The 15,034-nt window shown below is 35.7% G+C and overlaps 1 protein-coding gene across 34 annotated transcripts in view; it reads right to left on the bottom strand.

Annotated features, from left to right (window-relative positions):
• GULP1 (GULP PTB domain containing engulfment adaptor 1) overlaps positions 1–15,034 on the bottom strand; it is a 324,107-nt gene that overhangs the window by 112,696 nt on the left and 196,377 nt on the right. The window contains exon 5 of one of the 34 annotated variants that reach the window (XM_054549584.2): positions 5,585–5,743. The exons of the other annotated variants lie outside the window; for them this stretch is intronic. Within the exon in view, the coding sequence (XP_054405559.1) occupies positions 5,585–5,635 (51 nt within the window). The 5' untranslated portion in view covers positions 5,636–5,743. The remainder of the gene's footprint in view (positions 1–5,584; positions 5,744–15,034) is intronic. 34 annotated transcript variants of the gene reach the window in all.

The following is a 15,034-nucleotide window of genomic DNA, read 5'->3' as shown; positions in this document are numbered from 1 at the left end:
TGGAGAGACCTCAGGAAACTTTCCAATATGGTGAAAGGCGAAAGGGAAGCAGGAACATCTTACATGGCCAGAGCAGGTGGAAGATAAAGGAGCAGGAGGTGCTACACACTTTTAAACAACCAGATCTTGCCATAACTCACTCTCACCAGGACAACACCAAGGCGGATGGTATTAAACCATGAGAAACCGCCCCCCATGATCTAATAACTTCCCACCAGGCTACACCTCCAACACTGGGAATTACAATTGGACATGAGATTGGGGTAGGGACACAAATCCAAACCATATCAATTATAATGTCTGTTTTACTCCTTTAACTTGCTATGTCCACACTCACACACAAGCATATAAAACCATCTGTAAAATTCTAAGTTCATTGCTTAAATTTTAAAGGTTTTTTTTCTCACTCTACACTCTAAAAATAATTATTTTTATTGACATGTTTCTTCTGGCAACGCTTGAGTATATTTAATCTTGCTCATTTTTTCCCCAGAAGTTTCCGAATAATATTTTTTAGTTTGAATATCTGCAAATAAAAATAGCTTCTTTCCTGGTAAAGCTTGCTGCTTTGTTTTTATTCCATCATCTCCTCGCCAAATGTTTGTGTGAGCAAGCCTAGAGCAATACCATTCTAATGAGCAATAAAAACAGATATGTAACCAAGAAAGTGGTGTGGCATTTCTTGGAAATAAATGCAAACTCTGGGGGAGCTAGAAAGCTAGTTTTAATTATTTAGGATTATAGCTAGGGATCAACTAAAAGCTGGTCAAGCCCCTTCATTGCTTACTTTGATGCTCAAGATACTATCTCTTATCTGAACCTGCAGAATCTGAGGTGAGGTGACTCGTGCTTCTCTGAATCTAAATCTCCTAGGAAGCAATTAGCCATTGCTGCCATGCCTATCATCATTAGTGAGTAATTCTGTCACAGATAAAATCTGCTTGGGAGACAGGGCAGGAAGAGAGGGGGATTGTGCAAATCTATTCAATTTGGTTCTGCAATTTTGTAATGTTGAATTTTGAAATGGTCGTGTTATTAAAATATGCAAGGAATCAGGGACTAACCTCCTAATAAATGTGCTATATTCTAAAAAATCCCATCTGTAAGATAGTTGTTTGAAATCATGGAAGCTTTTTTTTCCATGTAATAAAGGTATATCAAATCTTTGTTAAATCTTGGTATACTTGAAAAAGAAAAAAGAGAAAAACTAACGTTTAATGAGCACCAACCATGTGCTAGACACTGTACAGATTTTTTTTAATTTAATGTCCCAAAAGCTCTATAAAGAAGGTATTATTTGCATTTTAGATGTGTGAAAACTGAGTTAAATACTAGGCTTGCCATTAAGTTGTAGTGTCCACTTTTAATTCATTTCGATGAGGCTCCAAAGCCCATGTTTTTTTGCTTATAGTACACAGCCTTCCCAGTTCTAAACTGTTGGTTCTGTTGCAGTAATAGCATAATACCCCTTAATCACTATTATTTGTTTGGATAAGTGAGTTTATTGTTATATTTTGAAGAACATGGGACTAATTTTCTACCCACTTCTCCTGGTGGCCTTGACAACACAGTGGAGGACTTCACTTTCTGGCTTCAAGGCATTACAGGTGTTTGCTAAGACTTAAATTAGAGTGGAACTGGTAAAGTAGGGTGATGGGGTTGGGGCCTGGGAAGGCCCAGAAGAGGGCATATATGTAGGTATAGTCTAGGCATTGGGTATAGAATTGTGTTGCATGAACAGTCTGGTCTAGCTTGAGTTCCCTCTTTAAATTTCCTCAGATGGACCCATTAATTGACCAAATCTCCACAGTAACTGGTGAAAGTAAGGTATTAGTCATAGTGTTAGGGGCAGAGATATAATGATGAACAAGATCTGGCCTTACCTCCCAAGATCCTTTGGTCTAGTGAAAGCATACATACTGACAACTAAATAAGCAATTTACAAAATAGGATTAGAAGAATTAGAACAGGGTGGTTAAGCACAGGATACCACAAAAACCCTTGAGTCAGTGATTTAGTTGAGAAGAAAGTGGTATCAGGTAAGTCTTCCAGGAGGAACAAGCTAAGCAGAGCGTTGACATTTAGCAAGGAAGTATAGTGGAGTCTGTGTATGTTCAAGGTAAAGACAGAGCCCCTGAGGAGAGCAAGAGTGGAAAGAGATTGTGAGAAAAAACAAAGGAGCACATAGAAAAAAAAGAACATATAAGAGAGATGAAGCTTGAGAAGACAAACCAAAAGTCATGTTAAGGAGAGAGGAAAAGAATATGAGAAAAATGTGATGCTTCTTAAGGATATTCAGGTTGGAAGATAAAATGACTAGATTTTCATTTAAAAATGCTCACTCCTATTTTGGAGCAGCATCGGAACTGGGAAGAAGAGGAGGTCCACCTGATGTGTGGACACTACTGTACGGGTCTGTGTGTGAGATAGATGACGGTGGCCTATAGCAGTTGACAGCAAGTGTTGCATGCCAGATAAATATAGACACTGAGAGCCAGCATTTACCAATTGTTATAGCATTTTGACAAAGGAGGCATCCTTTTGAATATATATATTACTATAAGAGATTTGAAAAATATGAGTCTGTGATAGATTAGGGAAAAAATCTGCTGTTTCATCATAGACATTAGGAGAAGCACTGACCGACACCAGGTGGACAGTAGTAGCTATGTGGAGAAATACACATATTCAAGAGGTTTTGAAACAAACAAGAAGTCTGAATGTTTAATGAGATGCAGATGGTAAGGGAGGGGAACACTGGTCACAGCTGATACCTGTGGCAGAGTGCTTTTTTAATGGTATTTGTATCTATAACATCCTTTCTCCTTTCTTCCAGTAACTGGCTTGGCTTTCCTTTAGGGACCTACCCTTTCTCCACAATCAGTCCATGTTGTCTGGGAATGCATTATGTCACATGGGTTAAGTCAATGAGTTCATCATTCACTGGCTGGCATGAACACATTATCCAGAGACTGGCTAAGAAGGGCACATGATCCATATCAGACCCACAAGGGTCAGCAAGATTCTATTCAGGAAGGTGAATTTGAGTTATTAGAGAAGTAGATCTGAGAGTTGTCATGTAAATCTGACTCTGCCAGGGGCCAGTAGGTAGAGTCAGAGAACTGAGGCAACCCAGTGAAAACTGAAGGAAAGAGTTTATCAAATGAGCCCTGAATCAAGTTGGCCTAGAGACAGCCCTCCCTGTGAGGTGTTCTTTTATGTAAACCAATGCATTCCCTTTCTTGCTGAAGCCAGATTGAGTTAGTGTCACCTGAAACCAACAGTTCTTAGTGGTGTTTCTGGCTCAGATAGAGGAGGATAAGGTTATTGAAGACGGTCATAAGCCTGATTTGGGATTTGTCCTTATGTTTTATTAAAGTCTTTTAAAAGTTATGTGTCTGCTAGACAAATGTTTGGGTCTGGAGTTTAGGGATGATATTTAGGCAGGAAAGTCATCAAGAGATGGATGGTGATTTAAGTCATGGGTGTAAAAGAGACTTCCCAAGGGGAGTAGAAGAAAGAAGAAAATGTTCTAACGATAGAACCCTGAGGAACAACGGAACAGGACAATCAGCATTAAAACATATCAATTATATAACTAAAATGTAAGGATAAAAAATGAAGTCTCAGGCATCGGAGAAAAAGTAAGACACCTTCAAGGAGGGAAATTGGGATGGATTCAGATTTTTTTATACAGGAGAATAAAGGAAGACTGTGCAACAATGACTAATGTTCTGAGGCAAAGAAAGATCCAAACATAAAGATGATAGATATTCTCAAGTTTGAGCATTCATTACGCTTGGAAAGAGTGGTATTCTATGCAGTAAAGTTTTCTAAAATCCAATAATAAAATATAGCTATGGTAGATTATTGGTATTATTTGCTTTTTAAGCTGCTAATCTGAGACCTATTATAATGTTGGCATTAACCTCTAAATATTATGGTAATTAAGTTTTCCTAGGTTTTAGAAACTTTAGAAAAACCCCACAAAACTCCCAAGTCATTGGGTCATTTTTAGAAAAACATCTTGAGGAGGAAAACAAATTTATAAACATAGGTCTCATAAATAGAGAAGAAGAAATAGTAAATAAAGTGTTTGGTGATCTGAATGCATTTCAATATGTAATTTAGATTAAACTGCTATGGAAATTATAATTTCAGAACAAAATGTAAACGTTGCAAATCCTGGCAAGTAAGACTAAAATAAGAAACAAAAACTGGGGCGGAGTATGCTACCAGGCAGAAATTTAAGTCAGCTATTCACTTCATCATTCATGTATGATATGCATTACTGTCAAAAATTGAAATGTGCTATTAAGGAAAAACACAATGATGCCAAACAGTTAATGACTTTCATAATCACCTTCTTGAACCTTAAAACAACCTTTTAGGAACTAATATCTCTTTTGGCAAAGAGATAGATATATAAAAAATTTAGTAACCCCTTCGATTCACTTCACTTTTTTTTCTTCTGTTAAATTAAGTTCAATGTTATTCTAAAATAGTATCCATGCTATAATTTCTTTTTTTTAAAGTTAATTCTTCCTATGAGTCTATCCATTCATCCCCAGCATCACTTTCCTTACTTACAGTTTCGTGTTATCATTTAGCTGTTAAATGGGACGTATAAATAGTCCAATCTCACTGGGCTTTTCTAAGGATTAAATGAGATGACAGATGTGAAATGCTCAGAAAATTATTGGTGGAGTCTTGTTTATATGTTAAATGCTATTTTTTATCAGTATTTCCATTCTTGCACTTGTATTTATGCAAAGAAATGCCTGGAATACTGTTAACCAAAAGTCAATAGTGGGTTATTTCTGCCTGATAGAGTTTGAGCAATGTGTTTAATTTTGTGCTTAACTGTGCTGCTTAAATTTTAATAATTAGCACATACTGTGTTTCCAAAATAAAAGTTATTATTCTTAAATATATAACACTTTGAAGACCTAATAATGTAAACAGTTGATTTTTCATTGTGTTATCCTATGTTTTCCATACTTGGAGATACATTTTTCCTCAGATTTTGGTTGTATGAATTACACCACATCCCAGTAACCTCTTTGTACTGCTTTGCTATCACATCTGTGCAAGATATTGAAAGAGGAGGTGTTTTAATACTATCTGATATACTATCTGGAGTCTATGTTTATGTTTATGAAAATGATTTAAAGGTTTAGAGAAATAAACCACTTAGTTCTAGCAAAAAGGAAAAAAAAATAGATGATACACACTTTTCTGGAAACTGAAGAAATAAGCGCACAACAGGAGACTATTCTTAAATGTAAAAATATGCATAACAGCTCTGGAAGTGAAGTTTCCTGTAGTTCAAAATACTACAAGAAAGACAAACATGACTTTATTTTGATGTAAAATATGTGAATTTATGTATATGTTGCCTAAGGGATGAGACATTATTTCCTTTAAAATGTCTCTTAAAATGAAAGAACGTCATGAGTAGAAATCTTAATTTGTCTTCTGAAGAGATTTTGTGTCTCTAGAGTGTGTTGGCCACCTGCCTCATCTTAGACCTTTCGAATCAAATGACAAAGAGTGAATCTGGAGGCAAATTGCTTTTACCTACCATTTTCCTAATCAATATTTGAAAAGCAACCACATAATCCATTGATAACATCAATTTCTGTGTTCACATCTAAATTATTTCCAAAACCTTGGTGTTTTCTGCCACATTTTACTTCTCTTAACAATCCTTTCCTCTTCATTCTCATTTCTCCTACGTTCTCTGTTAAAAAAACAAAAACAAAACAAATAAAACATGCTCACCTGTTTGCTAATTTTCTTTTATGCTGATTTTAGTCACTTATATGCTGACTTTAGTGGCTCATCAAAACACCATTACTGAAATGGTATTGATAAAAACATTAAATGTTTTTTACTTTTTGGAAACATGTTTTTTTTTCCCTCCAAAACTATAATCTCTACTTTTCCTTTCTGCTCAGATCCTGAAGTCTCACAGTCCAGTCTTCAGAATGCTATTGCTTGACCCTTTTGAGATCAAATCAGTCCTTTCCTTCTTTACACTCTCTAGCTATGAACAAGCTTTCTAAAATTATTTCGGCTAGGCATGGTGGCTCATCCCCGTAATCCCAGCACTTTGGGAGGTCAAGTTGGGTGGATCGCTTGAGCACAGGAGTTCAAGACCAGCATAAGCAACATGGTGAAACCCCATCTCTACAAACAAATTAGCCAGGCTTGGTGGTGCAGGCCTGTAGTCCCAGCTACTCAGGAGGCTGAAGTGTGAGGATCACCTGAGCCCAGGAGGCAGAGGTTGCAGTGAACTAAAATTGTGCCACTGCATTCCAGCCTGGGTGATACAGTGAGACCCTCTCTGAAAAATAAAATAAAAAGTAAAAATTATTTCATCTAGGGCCAAACACATCTATGCAGAAATATGAAATAAATGATAAATATATTCAACTTTCAGAAAATGTCCTATGTATAACTAGATGCTCTGAAGGTGAAGAACCATTTAAGGACATAGATAACACCAAAGCATTTTTATCCAGGAATTATGTTAAAAAAATATCATTAAGCAAAGCAGAATAAAAAGAAAGATACAATACTTCATGGAAGCTTAGACATGTGGCCCCTGTGTTAGGGAGGCTAATACATAGACTTTATTTAGTCTACTTAGCTCACTTGCATCTCTGCCAAACCTCTGCCTACTTTAAAATGATGTCCAGAGAATCATTTAACAGACAGGGGCAGGGCTCCACAGATGAAGCAATTTCACATACAACATATACAAGTGGCAGACACATATACATATTTTACTTGTCTTTAGGTCTTTCATCTGCTGGTTAAGTACTCCCCAAAATTAGGAACAGTATATCGCAATAAATAGACAAATGGATGTTGAACAAGATCAGATACTTGATTCAACACCTAAGTTTGCTACTATCTTCTTGTGTAAGCTTAAACAAATCACAACTTCTCTGGGTCCTGAATGACCTTATCAAGAAAATAACCGAGTTTGAATAATGAATACTAAAGTCCTTTTCAAAACTGTCTTTGAATCCATAACACATATATTGCCTTTTTTAAAAAAATAAAATGATACTATAGTAATTACTGAAATGTAATGAGTACTAATAAAAGTTTTTAGTTCCTATTCAATAATTTCTAGCAGCTATATAACACTTTGTTAGAGTACTCTCAGATGTAGAATAATAGTTTGTAATGATGATAACCTTCAGAATTAACTGAAAGTTTATCTCGGGAATCCAGAAGCCATGCAATGTTAGGTATTTATTGCCATTTCCTTTTTTCCATTTGTTCTTGTATTTTATAAGCACATACTAGCTATTACTACAAGTCACAACTGAACAAAATTCCAGTTATCACTATACTTTTATTTGCTTTCATATTTTTTGGCATAAAAAACACCATATAGTTTCCCACTGTAGAGAGGACAAGGGAAAGGTAACATTTTACAGATTTCTAATTTCCTTTTAAACATGTGTCAGTATTACTTTGGCACATAAAGCAAAAATTCCAAGTGATAACAGATCCCAAATTATCAATACATATTATAGTATATATTATTTCTTTAATTAGAAAAATGATGGTTAAGCTTCATTTTATATGCTCATTCTTTAATTTTAAAATGCTTGAATGAATACAAATGATATATATTAGCATTATTAAAGACCAGTTCTAAAATCTAATAAAATGTTTTTTAAAGGTCATGTAACACCAAACTTTAAAGTGGTTCCTATGCTTTGAAATTAAAGACTCATTTCTGGATAAATGATATAGATTATCTGGAAATGCAGTTGAGCTCTTTATGTTTCTTATATTTCCCCTGGTATCTATAACCAGCAAAACTGGCAACTGCTTATGTTTGCTGCTTTTATAAAGCTGCTCTAAAGAATCTCATGAAATTGCAATTCAAAACCATTTGGGATGTTTCAACAAGGCATCTCATCGATTACAGAGTTGTACCTTTTGCCCAACTTTCAATGATTCCAAAGAGTTGAATCTGAAGATTTTTCTTTCTTCATTTCCTTTTTTTGACACACTAATAGATGTCATTTATTTCTAAAACCTGAATTTTTTTCAATTAGGTCATATACCAATCTTAATATTTCATTGAAGGGTAATTTATCATATGTTTTCAAAAAACAATTTAAAGAGCATTAGTAAAATGATTTTTTTATATTAAGACCCTTCTTTACTATGACTCATTAAGCCAAATAATGTTGTAACTCTCTCTTCATTAACTGATTACTTGTAAAACTCCCTAATGGTTTCAAAAGGTTTACAAGGACTGCCTTATCTTTCTATATTTGATTTTAAGACCAGGACAATCTTTGCGTTAATATTTTGTTCCAGAATGCAGTTACCTCAAAGTATCTCCTATTACTTCAACGTAATAGGAAAGTATAATCACAATGGTATTATTCTTTAATGATCAAAGCATTCTCTTGTATATAATTCCACCAAGGTGGCTGTATTGAGTCTCCTGTTGTGCTTCAGGAAAAAACATTCCTTCCCCATAGATCCTTTCAGAGTGGTCACTGCAAGTACTTCAGTTGATGCAAACAGAAAAAATAAAATACCTGATACACATTCTAAGTAGTTCGTTCTCTGCTTTTCAATGCTACATTATTCTCAAGAGATAGTAATGACTAGTGTCAACTCCAGAGTTGACAGAACACTTCCTTTATAACAACTATATTAATAACAATAAACTTTTGTCATACCAAACACTGATCTAAGTTTTAAAAAAATATATTAACTCATTTAAATCTCCTAACAAACCAGTTTGATATTTGTAGTTATTAATCTCATTTACAAGTAAAAAAACTCAAGGACAGAAAAGTTACATAATTCTGATAACAGTTGAGAGAGTAGAAGTTTGAACCCAAACAGTTTGACCCAGAAATGGCTGCTCTAATTACTGTAATAGGATGCAGCAACTATGTGGCTATAAAATTCTGGTAGAATCAGTAGAGTTGTTGGTATAGAGCTTACTCTTGAGGGGTGCATCTGAGCAAGTCAGATACATAGGTTCTGATTTTTCTATGATTACTATTGGGCAGGTTTAGTTAAAAGTTTGAAACATAAGTGTCCAACATGTGGTTTTCAACCAACTAAGGGTTAGAATCCTCAAGTTCTAATATCTTACTGTCACATCTGATATTACATATTTTGTGTGTGGGGGGGGAGGGGGATGAAGGCAGTGTTTTTGTTCCTTGTCGTTTTGTTTGTATTTTGAACCCAAATAAAGGCTCATAGGTTATTTTTGTTGGCGAATTTAGATTGTAAAGATGAGAAAGCCACACTAGAAACCACACAACTCACTGGGCCAGCAAGCCTTCTCTCTGATTAAACAAACGAAGTGGCAAACAGTGTACATGTCATATGTAAAACTTTGATACCTCTAGAAAACTTTGAAATGTAAGGTAATCTTTCTTTGTAAACCTCTCCTTGACATTTTTATTTTATTTTGTTGTTGATTATCTATGTAGTTTTCTCACCTGTAAAACTCCCTGACATGGTTTTGAAAAGGTTTGCAAGGAATGTGTTATATTATATTTCTATATTTGATTTTAAGATGTTCCATAGTTAAGAAGATAACGACATAGATGTTGGCTATCATTATGTACTTTTCTTCCAAAATACTTTCTCTGTTTCATGTGACTGTTTCCTCTCCACAGGGACGTCATAAGTTTTTAAGGTGAAGGTCCATGTTACTATTTGTTTTAGATTTGCTCACTTTTAGAGCTTGGAACACGGTAAACAGATAATCAAGGAATGTTGACTTTCTTTCCTGCTGCCTCATGCAAAGTAAGGTAGTAATCTCTTTATAACTTCATTCTTAAACATCCTTGCATTTTTGTATATCTTAAAGATAGATTTTTCATAAAAGGATAAATACATTAAACTTTTTGGGGGATAATTATACATTTTAGAATAAAACATTTAATAAAAAAAGTTTTAATGAAACATTTGTCACAATTCTTCATCTAGGAAATGACTGTCTCACTCTAACAGAAAAATAAATTGATTAAAATACAAGTCTGCCAGCATTTTATCTTTATAGAAAAGAGAGTTTAGCATTCTCGTAAAAAATTGAAGGAAACAGAATTTTTTAAATTTCTGCATTAACGTTCTAATTATAGTAGCAATAAGAAACTAATACCTAATCTATCTATTGATTCTGTCAACTTTACTTTCAAAATACATCGAAATTCTCAGTACTCTTCTCCTCCAGCTCCTACTCAGCTTGAACTGCAATCACCTTTTTTGCCCTTGCTACCCATCTCTAAATATATGTCCCTATGACCCACTACACTGATTTCATGACCACATTTTTTCATAGCTAATAACCTTTAGCTTGGAAACACCACTACAGAGTACACAGGATAATACAAAAGATTCCCAATGAACTAATATTAATGCTGTCACTGCACATTAAAGAAAACTCCAAAACTAATGAACCCTACATAGAACAATGCTTATTTTAAATCATTTATTATTTTATATTGACAAATGATCTCAAATCATTACACTATGAATATTAAATGTGAATTTTTGAAATCAATGTTCCATAAATGGAAAGAATGTAGAAATAAAATGTGTTCTCAAAAAGAATTACAAAATAAAACAGAACACTACTGCTTTAAAACTGAAGACATTTAAACACAAATGTTATTACATATTTCTCCAGGGAGAATAATAATTCTTAAGTAGTTCTGTTAAATTTATCAGATTAATTTGTAACCAGTGGATGCCAAAAGTGAGCGAAGTAGCAGAAATCTTTTTTTTTTTTTGAGGTTAAGGTATTTTCATTTATTCCTCTTTTTTTAATTTTTATTTTATTTTATTTTCTTATTTTTACACTTTAAGTTTTAGGGTACATGTGCACAATGTGCAGGTTTGTTACATATGTATACATGTGCCATGTTGGTGTGCTGCACCCATTAACTCGTCATTTAACATTAGGTATATCTCCTAATGCTATCCCTCCCCACTCCCCCCACCCCACAACAGTCCCCGGAGCGTGATGTTCCCCTTCCTGTGTCCATGTGTTCTCACTGTTCAATTCCCATGTATGAGTGAGAACATGCGGTGTTTGGTTTTCTGTCCTTGCGATAGTTTGCTGAGAATGATGGTTTCCAGTTTCATCCATGTCCCTACAATGGACATGAACTCATCATTTTTTATGGCTGCATAGTATTCCATGGTGTATATGTGCCACATTTTCTTAATCCAGTCTATCGTTGTTGGACATTTGGGTTGGTTCCAAGTCTTTGCTAGTGTGAATAGTGCTGCAATAAACATATGTGTGCATGTGTCTTTATAGCAGCACGATTTATAATCCTTTGGGTATATACCCAGTAATGGGATGGCTGGATCAAATGGTATTTCTAGTTCTAGATCCCTGAGGAATTGCCACACTGACTTCCACAATGGTTGAACTAGTTTACATTCCCACCAACAGTGTAAAAGTGTTCCTATTTCTCCACATCCTCTCCAGCACCTGTTGTTTCCTGACTTTTTAATGATCACCATTCTAACTGGTGTGAGATGGTATCTCATTGTGGTTTTGATTTGCATTTCTCTGATGGCCAGTGATGATGAGCATTTTTTCATGTGTCTTTTGGCTGCATAAATGTCTTCTTTTGAGAAGTGTCTGTTCCTATCCTTTGCCCACTTTTTGATGGGGCTGTTGGTTTTTTTCTTGTAAATTTGTTGGAGTTCATTGTACATTCTGGATATTAGCCCTTTGTCAGATAAGTAGGCTGCGAAAATTTTCTCCCATTTTGTAGATTGCCTGTTCACTCTGATGGTAGTTTCTTTTGCTGTGCAGAAGCTCTTTAGTTTAATTAGATCCCATTTGTCAATTTTGGCTTTTGTTGCCATTGCTTTTGGTGTTTTAGACATGAAGTCCTTGCCCATGCCTATGTCCTGAATGGTAATGCCTAGGTTTTCTTCTAGGGTTTTTATGGCTTTAGGTCTAACATGTAAGTCTTTAATCCATCTTGAATTAATTTTTCTATAAGGTGTAAGGAAGGGATCCAGTTTCAGCTTTCTACATATGGCTAGCCAGTTTTCCCAGCACCATTTATTAAATAGGGAATCCTTTCCCCATTGCTTGTTTTTGTCAGGTTTGTCAAAGATCAGATAGTTGTAGATATGTGGCGTTATTTCTGAGGGCTCTGCTCTGTTCCATTGATCTATATCTCTGTTTTGGTACCAGTACCATGCTGTTTTGGTTACTGTAGCCTTGTAGTATAGTTTGAAGTCAGGTAGTGTGATGCCCCCAGCTTTGTTCTTTTGGCTTAGGATTGACTTGGCGATGCGGGCTCTTTTTTGGTTCCATATTAACTTTAAAGTAGTTTTTTCCAATTCTGTGAAGAAAGTCATTGGTAGCTTGATGGGGATGGCATTGAATCTATAAATTACCTTGGGCAGTATGGCCATTTTCAGGATATTGATTCTTCCTACCCATGAGCATGGAATGTTCTTCCATTTGTTTGTATCCTCTTTTATTTCACTGAGCAGTGGTTTATAGTTCTCCTTGAAGAGGTCCTTCACTTCCCTTGTAAGTTGGATTCCTAAGTATTTTATTCTCTTTGAAGCAATTGTGAATGGGAGTTCACTCATGATTTGGCTCTCTGTTTGTCTGTTATTGGTATATAAGAATGCTTGTGATTTTTGTACATTTGATTTTGTATCCTGAGACTTTGCTGAAGTTGCTTATCAGCTTAAGGAGATTTTGGGCTGAGACAATGGGGTTTTCTAGATATACAATCATGTCATCTGCAAACAGGGACAATGTGACTTTCTCTTTTCCTAATTGAATACCCTTTATTTCCTTCTCCTGCCTAATTGCCTTGGCCAGAACTTCCAACACTATGTTGAATAGGAGTGGTGAGAGAGGGCATCCCTGTCTTGTGCCAGTTTTCAAAGGGTATGCTTCCAGTTTTTGCCCATTCAGTATGATATTGGCTGTGGGTTTGTAACAGATAGCTCTTATTATTTTGAGGTACGTCCCATCAATACAAAGCCTCCAAAAAATATGGGACTATGTGAAAAGACCAAATCTACATCTGATTGGTGTACCTGAAAGTGACGGGGAGAATGGAACCAAGTTAGGAAACACTCTGCAGGATATTATCCAGGAGAACTTCCCCAATCTAGCGAGGCAGGTCAACATTCAGATTCAGGAAATACAGAGAATGCCACAAAGATACTCCTCGAGAAGAGCAACTCCAAGACACATAATTGTCAGATTCACCAAAGTTGAAATGAAGGAAAAAATGTTAAGGGCAGCCAGAGAGAAAGGTCGGGTTACCCTCAAAGGGAAGCCCATGAGACTAACAGCAGATCTCTCAGCAGAAACTCTACAAGCCAGAAGAGAGTGGGGGCCAACATTCAACATTCTTAATGAAAAGAATTTTCAACCCAGAATTTCATATCCAGCCAAACTAAGCTTCATAAGTGAAGGAGAAATAAAATACTTTACAGACAAGCAAATGCTGAGAGATTTTGTCACCACCATGCCTGCCTTACAAGACCTCCTGAAGAAAGCACTAAACATGGAAAGGAACAACCAGTACCAGCCACTGCAAAAACATGCTGAATTGTAAAGACCATCGATGCTAGGAAGAAACTGCATCACCTAATGGGCAAAATAACCAGCTAACATCATATGACAGGATAAAATTCACACATAACAATATTAACTTTAAATGTAAATGGGCTAAATGCTCCAATTAAAAGACACAGACTGGCAAATTGGATAAAGAGTCAAGACCCATCAGTGTGCTGTATTCAGGAAACCCATCTCACATGCAGAGACACACAGAGGCTCAAAATAAAGGAATGGAGGAAGATCTACCAAGCAAATGGAAAACAAAAAAAGGCAGGGGTTGCAATCCTAGTCTCCGATAAAACAGACTTTAAACCAATAAAGATCAAAAGAGACAAAGAAGGCCATTATATGTTGGTAAAGTGATCAATTCAACAAGAAGAGCTAACTATCCTAAATATATATGCACCCAATACAGGAGCACCCAGATTCATAAAGCAAGTCCTGTGTGACCTACAAAGAGACTTAGACTCCCACACAATAATAATGGGAGACTTTAACACCCCACTGTCAACATTAGACAGATCAATGAGACAGAAAGTTAATAAGCATACCCAGGAATTGAACTCAGCTCTGCACCAAGCGAACCTAACAGACATCTACAGAACTCTCCACCCCAAATCAACAGAATATACATTTTTTCAGCACCACACCACACCCATTCCAAAATTGACCACATACTTGGAAGTAAAGCACTCCTCAGCAAATGTAAAAGAACAGAAATTATAACAAACTGTCTCTCAGACCACAGTGCAATCAAACTAGAACTCAGGATTAAGAAACTCACTCAAAACCACTCAACTACATGGAAACTGAACAACATGCTTCTGAATGACTACTGGGTACATAACGAAATGAAGGCAGAAATAAAGATGTTCTTTGAAACCAACGAGAACAAAGACACAACATACCAGAATCTCTGGGATGCATTCAAAGCAGTGTGTAGAGGGAAATTTATAGCACTAAATGCCCACAAGAGAAAGCAGGCAAGATCCAAAATTGACACCCTAACATCACCATTAAAAGAAGTAGAAAAGCAAGAGCAAACACATTCAAAAGCTAGCAGAAGGCAAGAAATAACTAAAATCAGAGCAGAACTGAAGGAAATAGAGACACAAAAAACTCTTCAAAAAATTAATGAATCCAGGAGGTGGTTTTTTGAAAAGAGCAACAAAATTGATAGACCGCTAGGCAAGACTAATAAAGAAAAAAAGAGGGAAGAATCAAATAGACGCCATAAAAAATGATAAAGGGGATATCACCACCGATCCCACAGAAATACAAACTACCATCAGAGAATAATACAAACATCTCTATGCAAATAAACTAGAAAATCTAGAAGAAATGGATAAATTCCTCGACACATACACCCGCCCAAGACTAAACCAAGAAGAAGTTGAATCTCTGAAT

The sequence above is a fragment of the Pongo abelii genome, chromosome 11 (assembly GCF_028885655.2).
Source record: "Pongo abelii isolate AG06213 chromosome 11, NHGRI_mPonAbe1-v2.0_pri, whole genome shotgun sequence".
Lineage (NCBI taxonomy): Eukaryota > Metazoa > Chordata > Mammalia > Primates > Hominidae > Pongo > Pongo abelii.
Note: the sequence above shows the minus strand (reverse complement) of the source record. Positions and strands in the feature narration are given on the sequence as shown.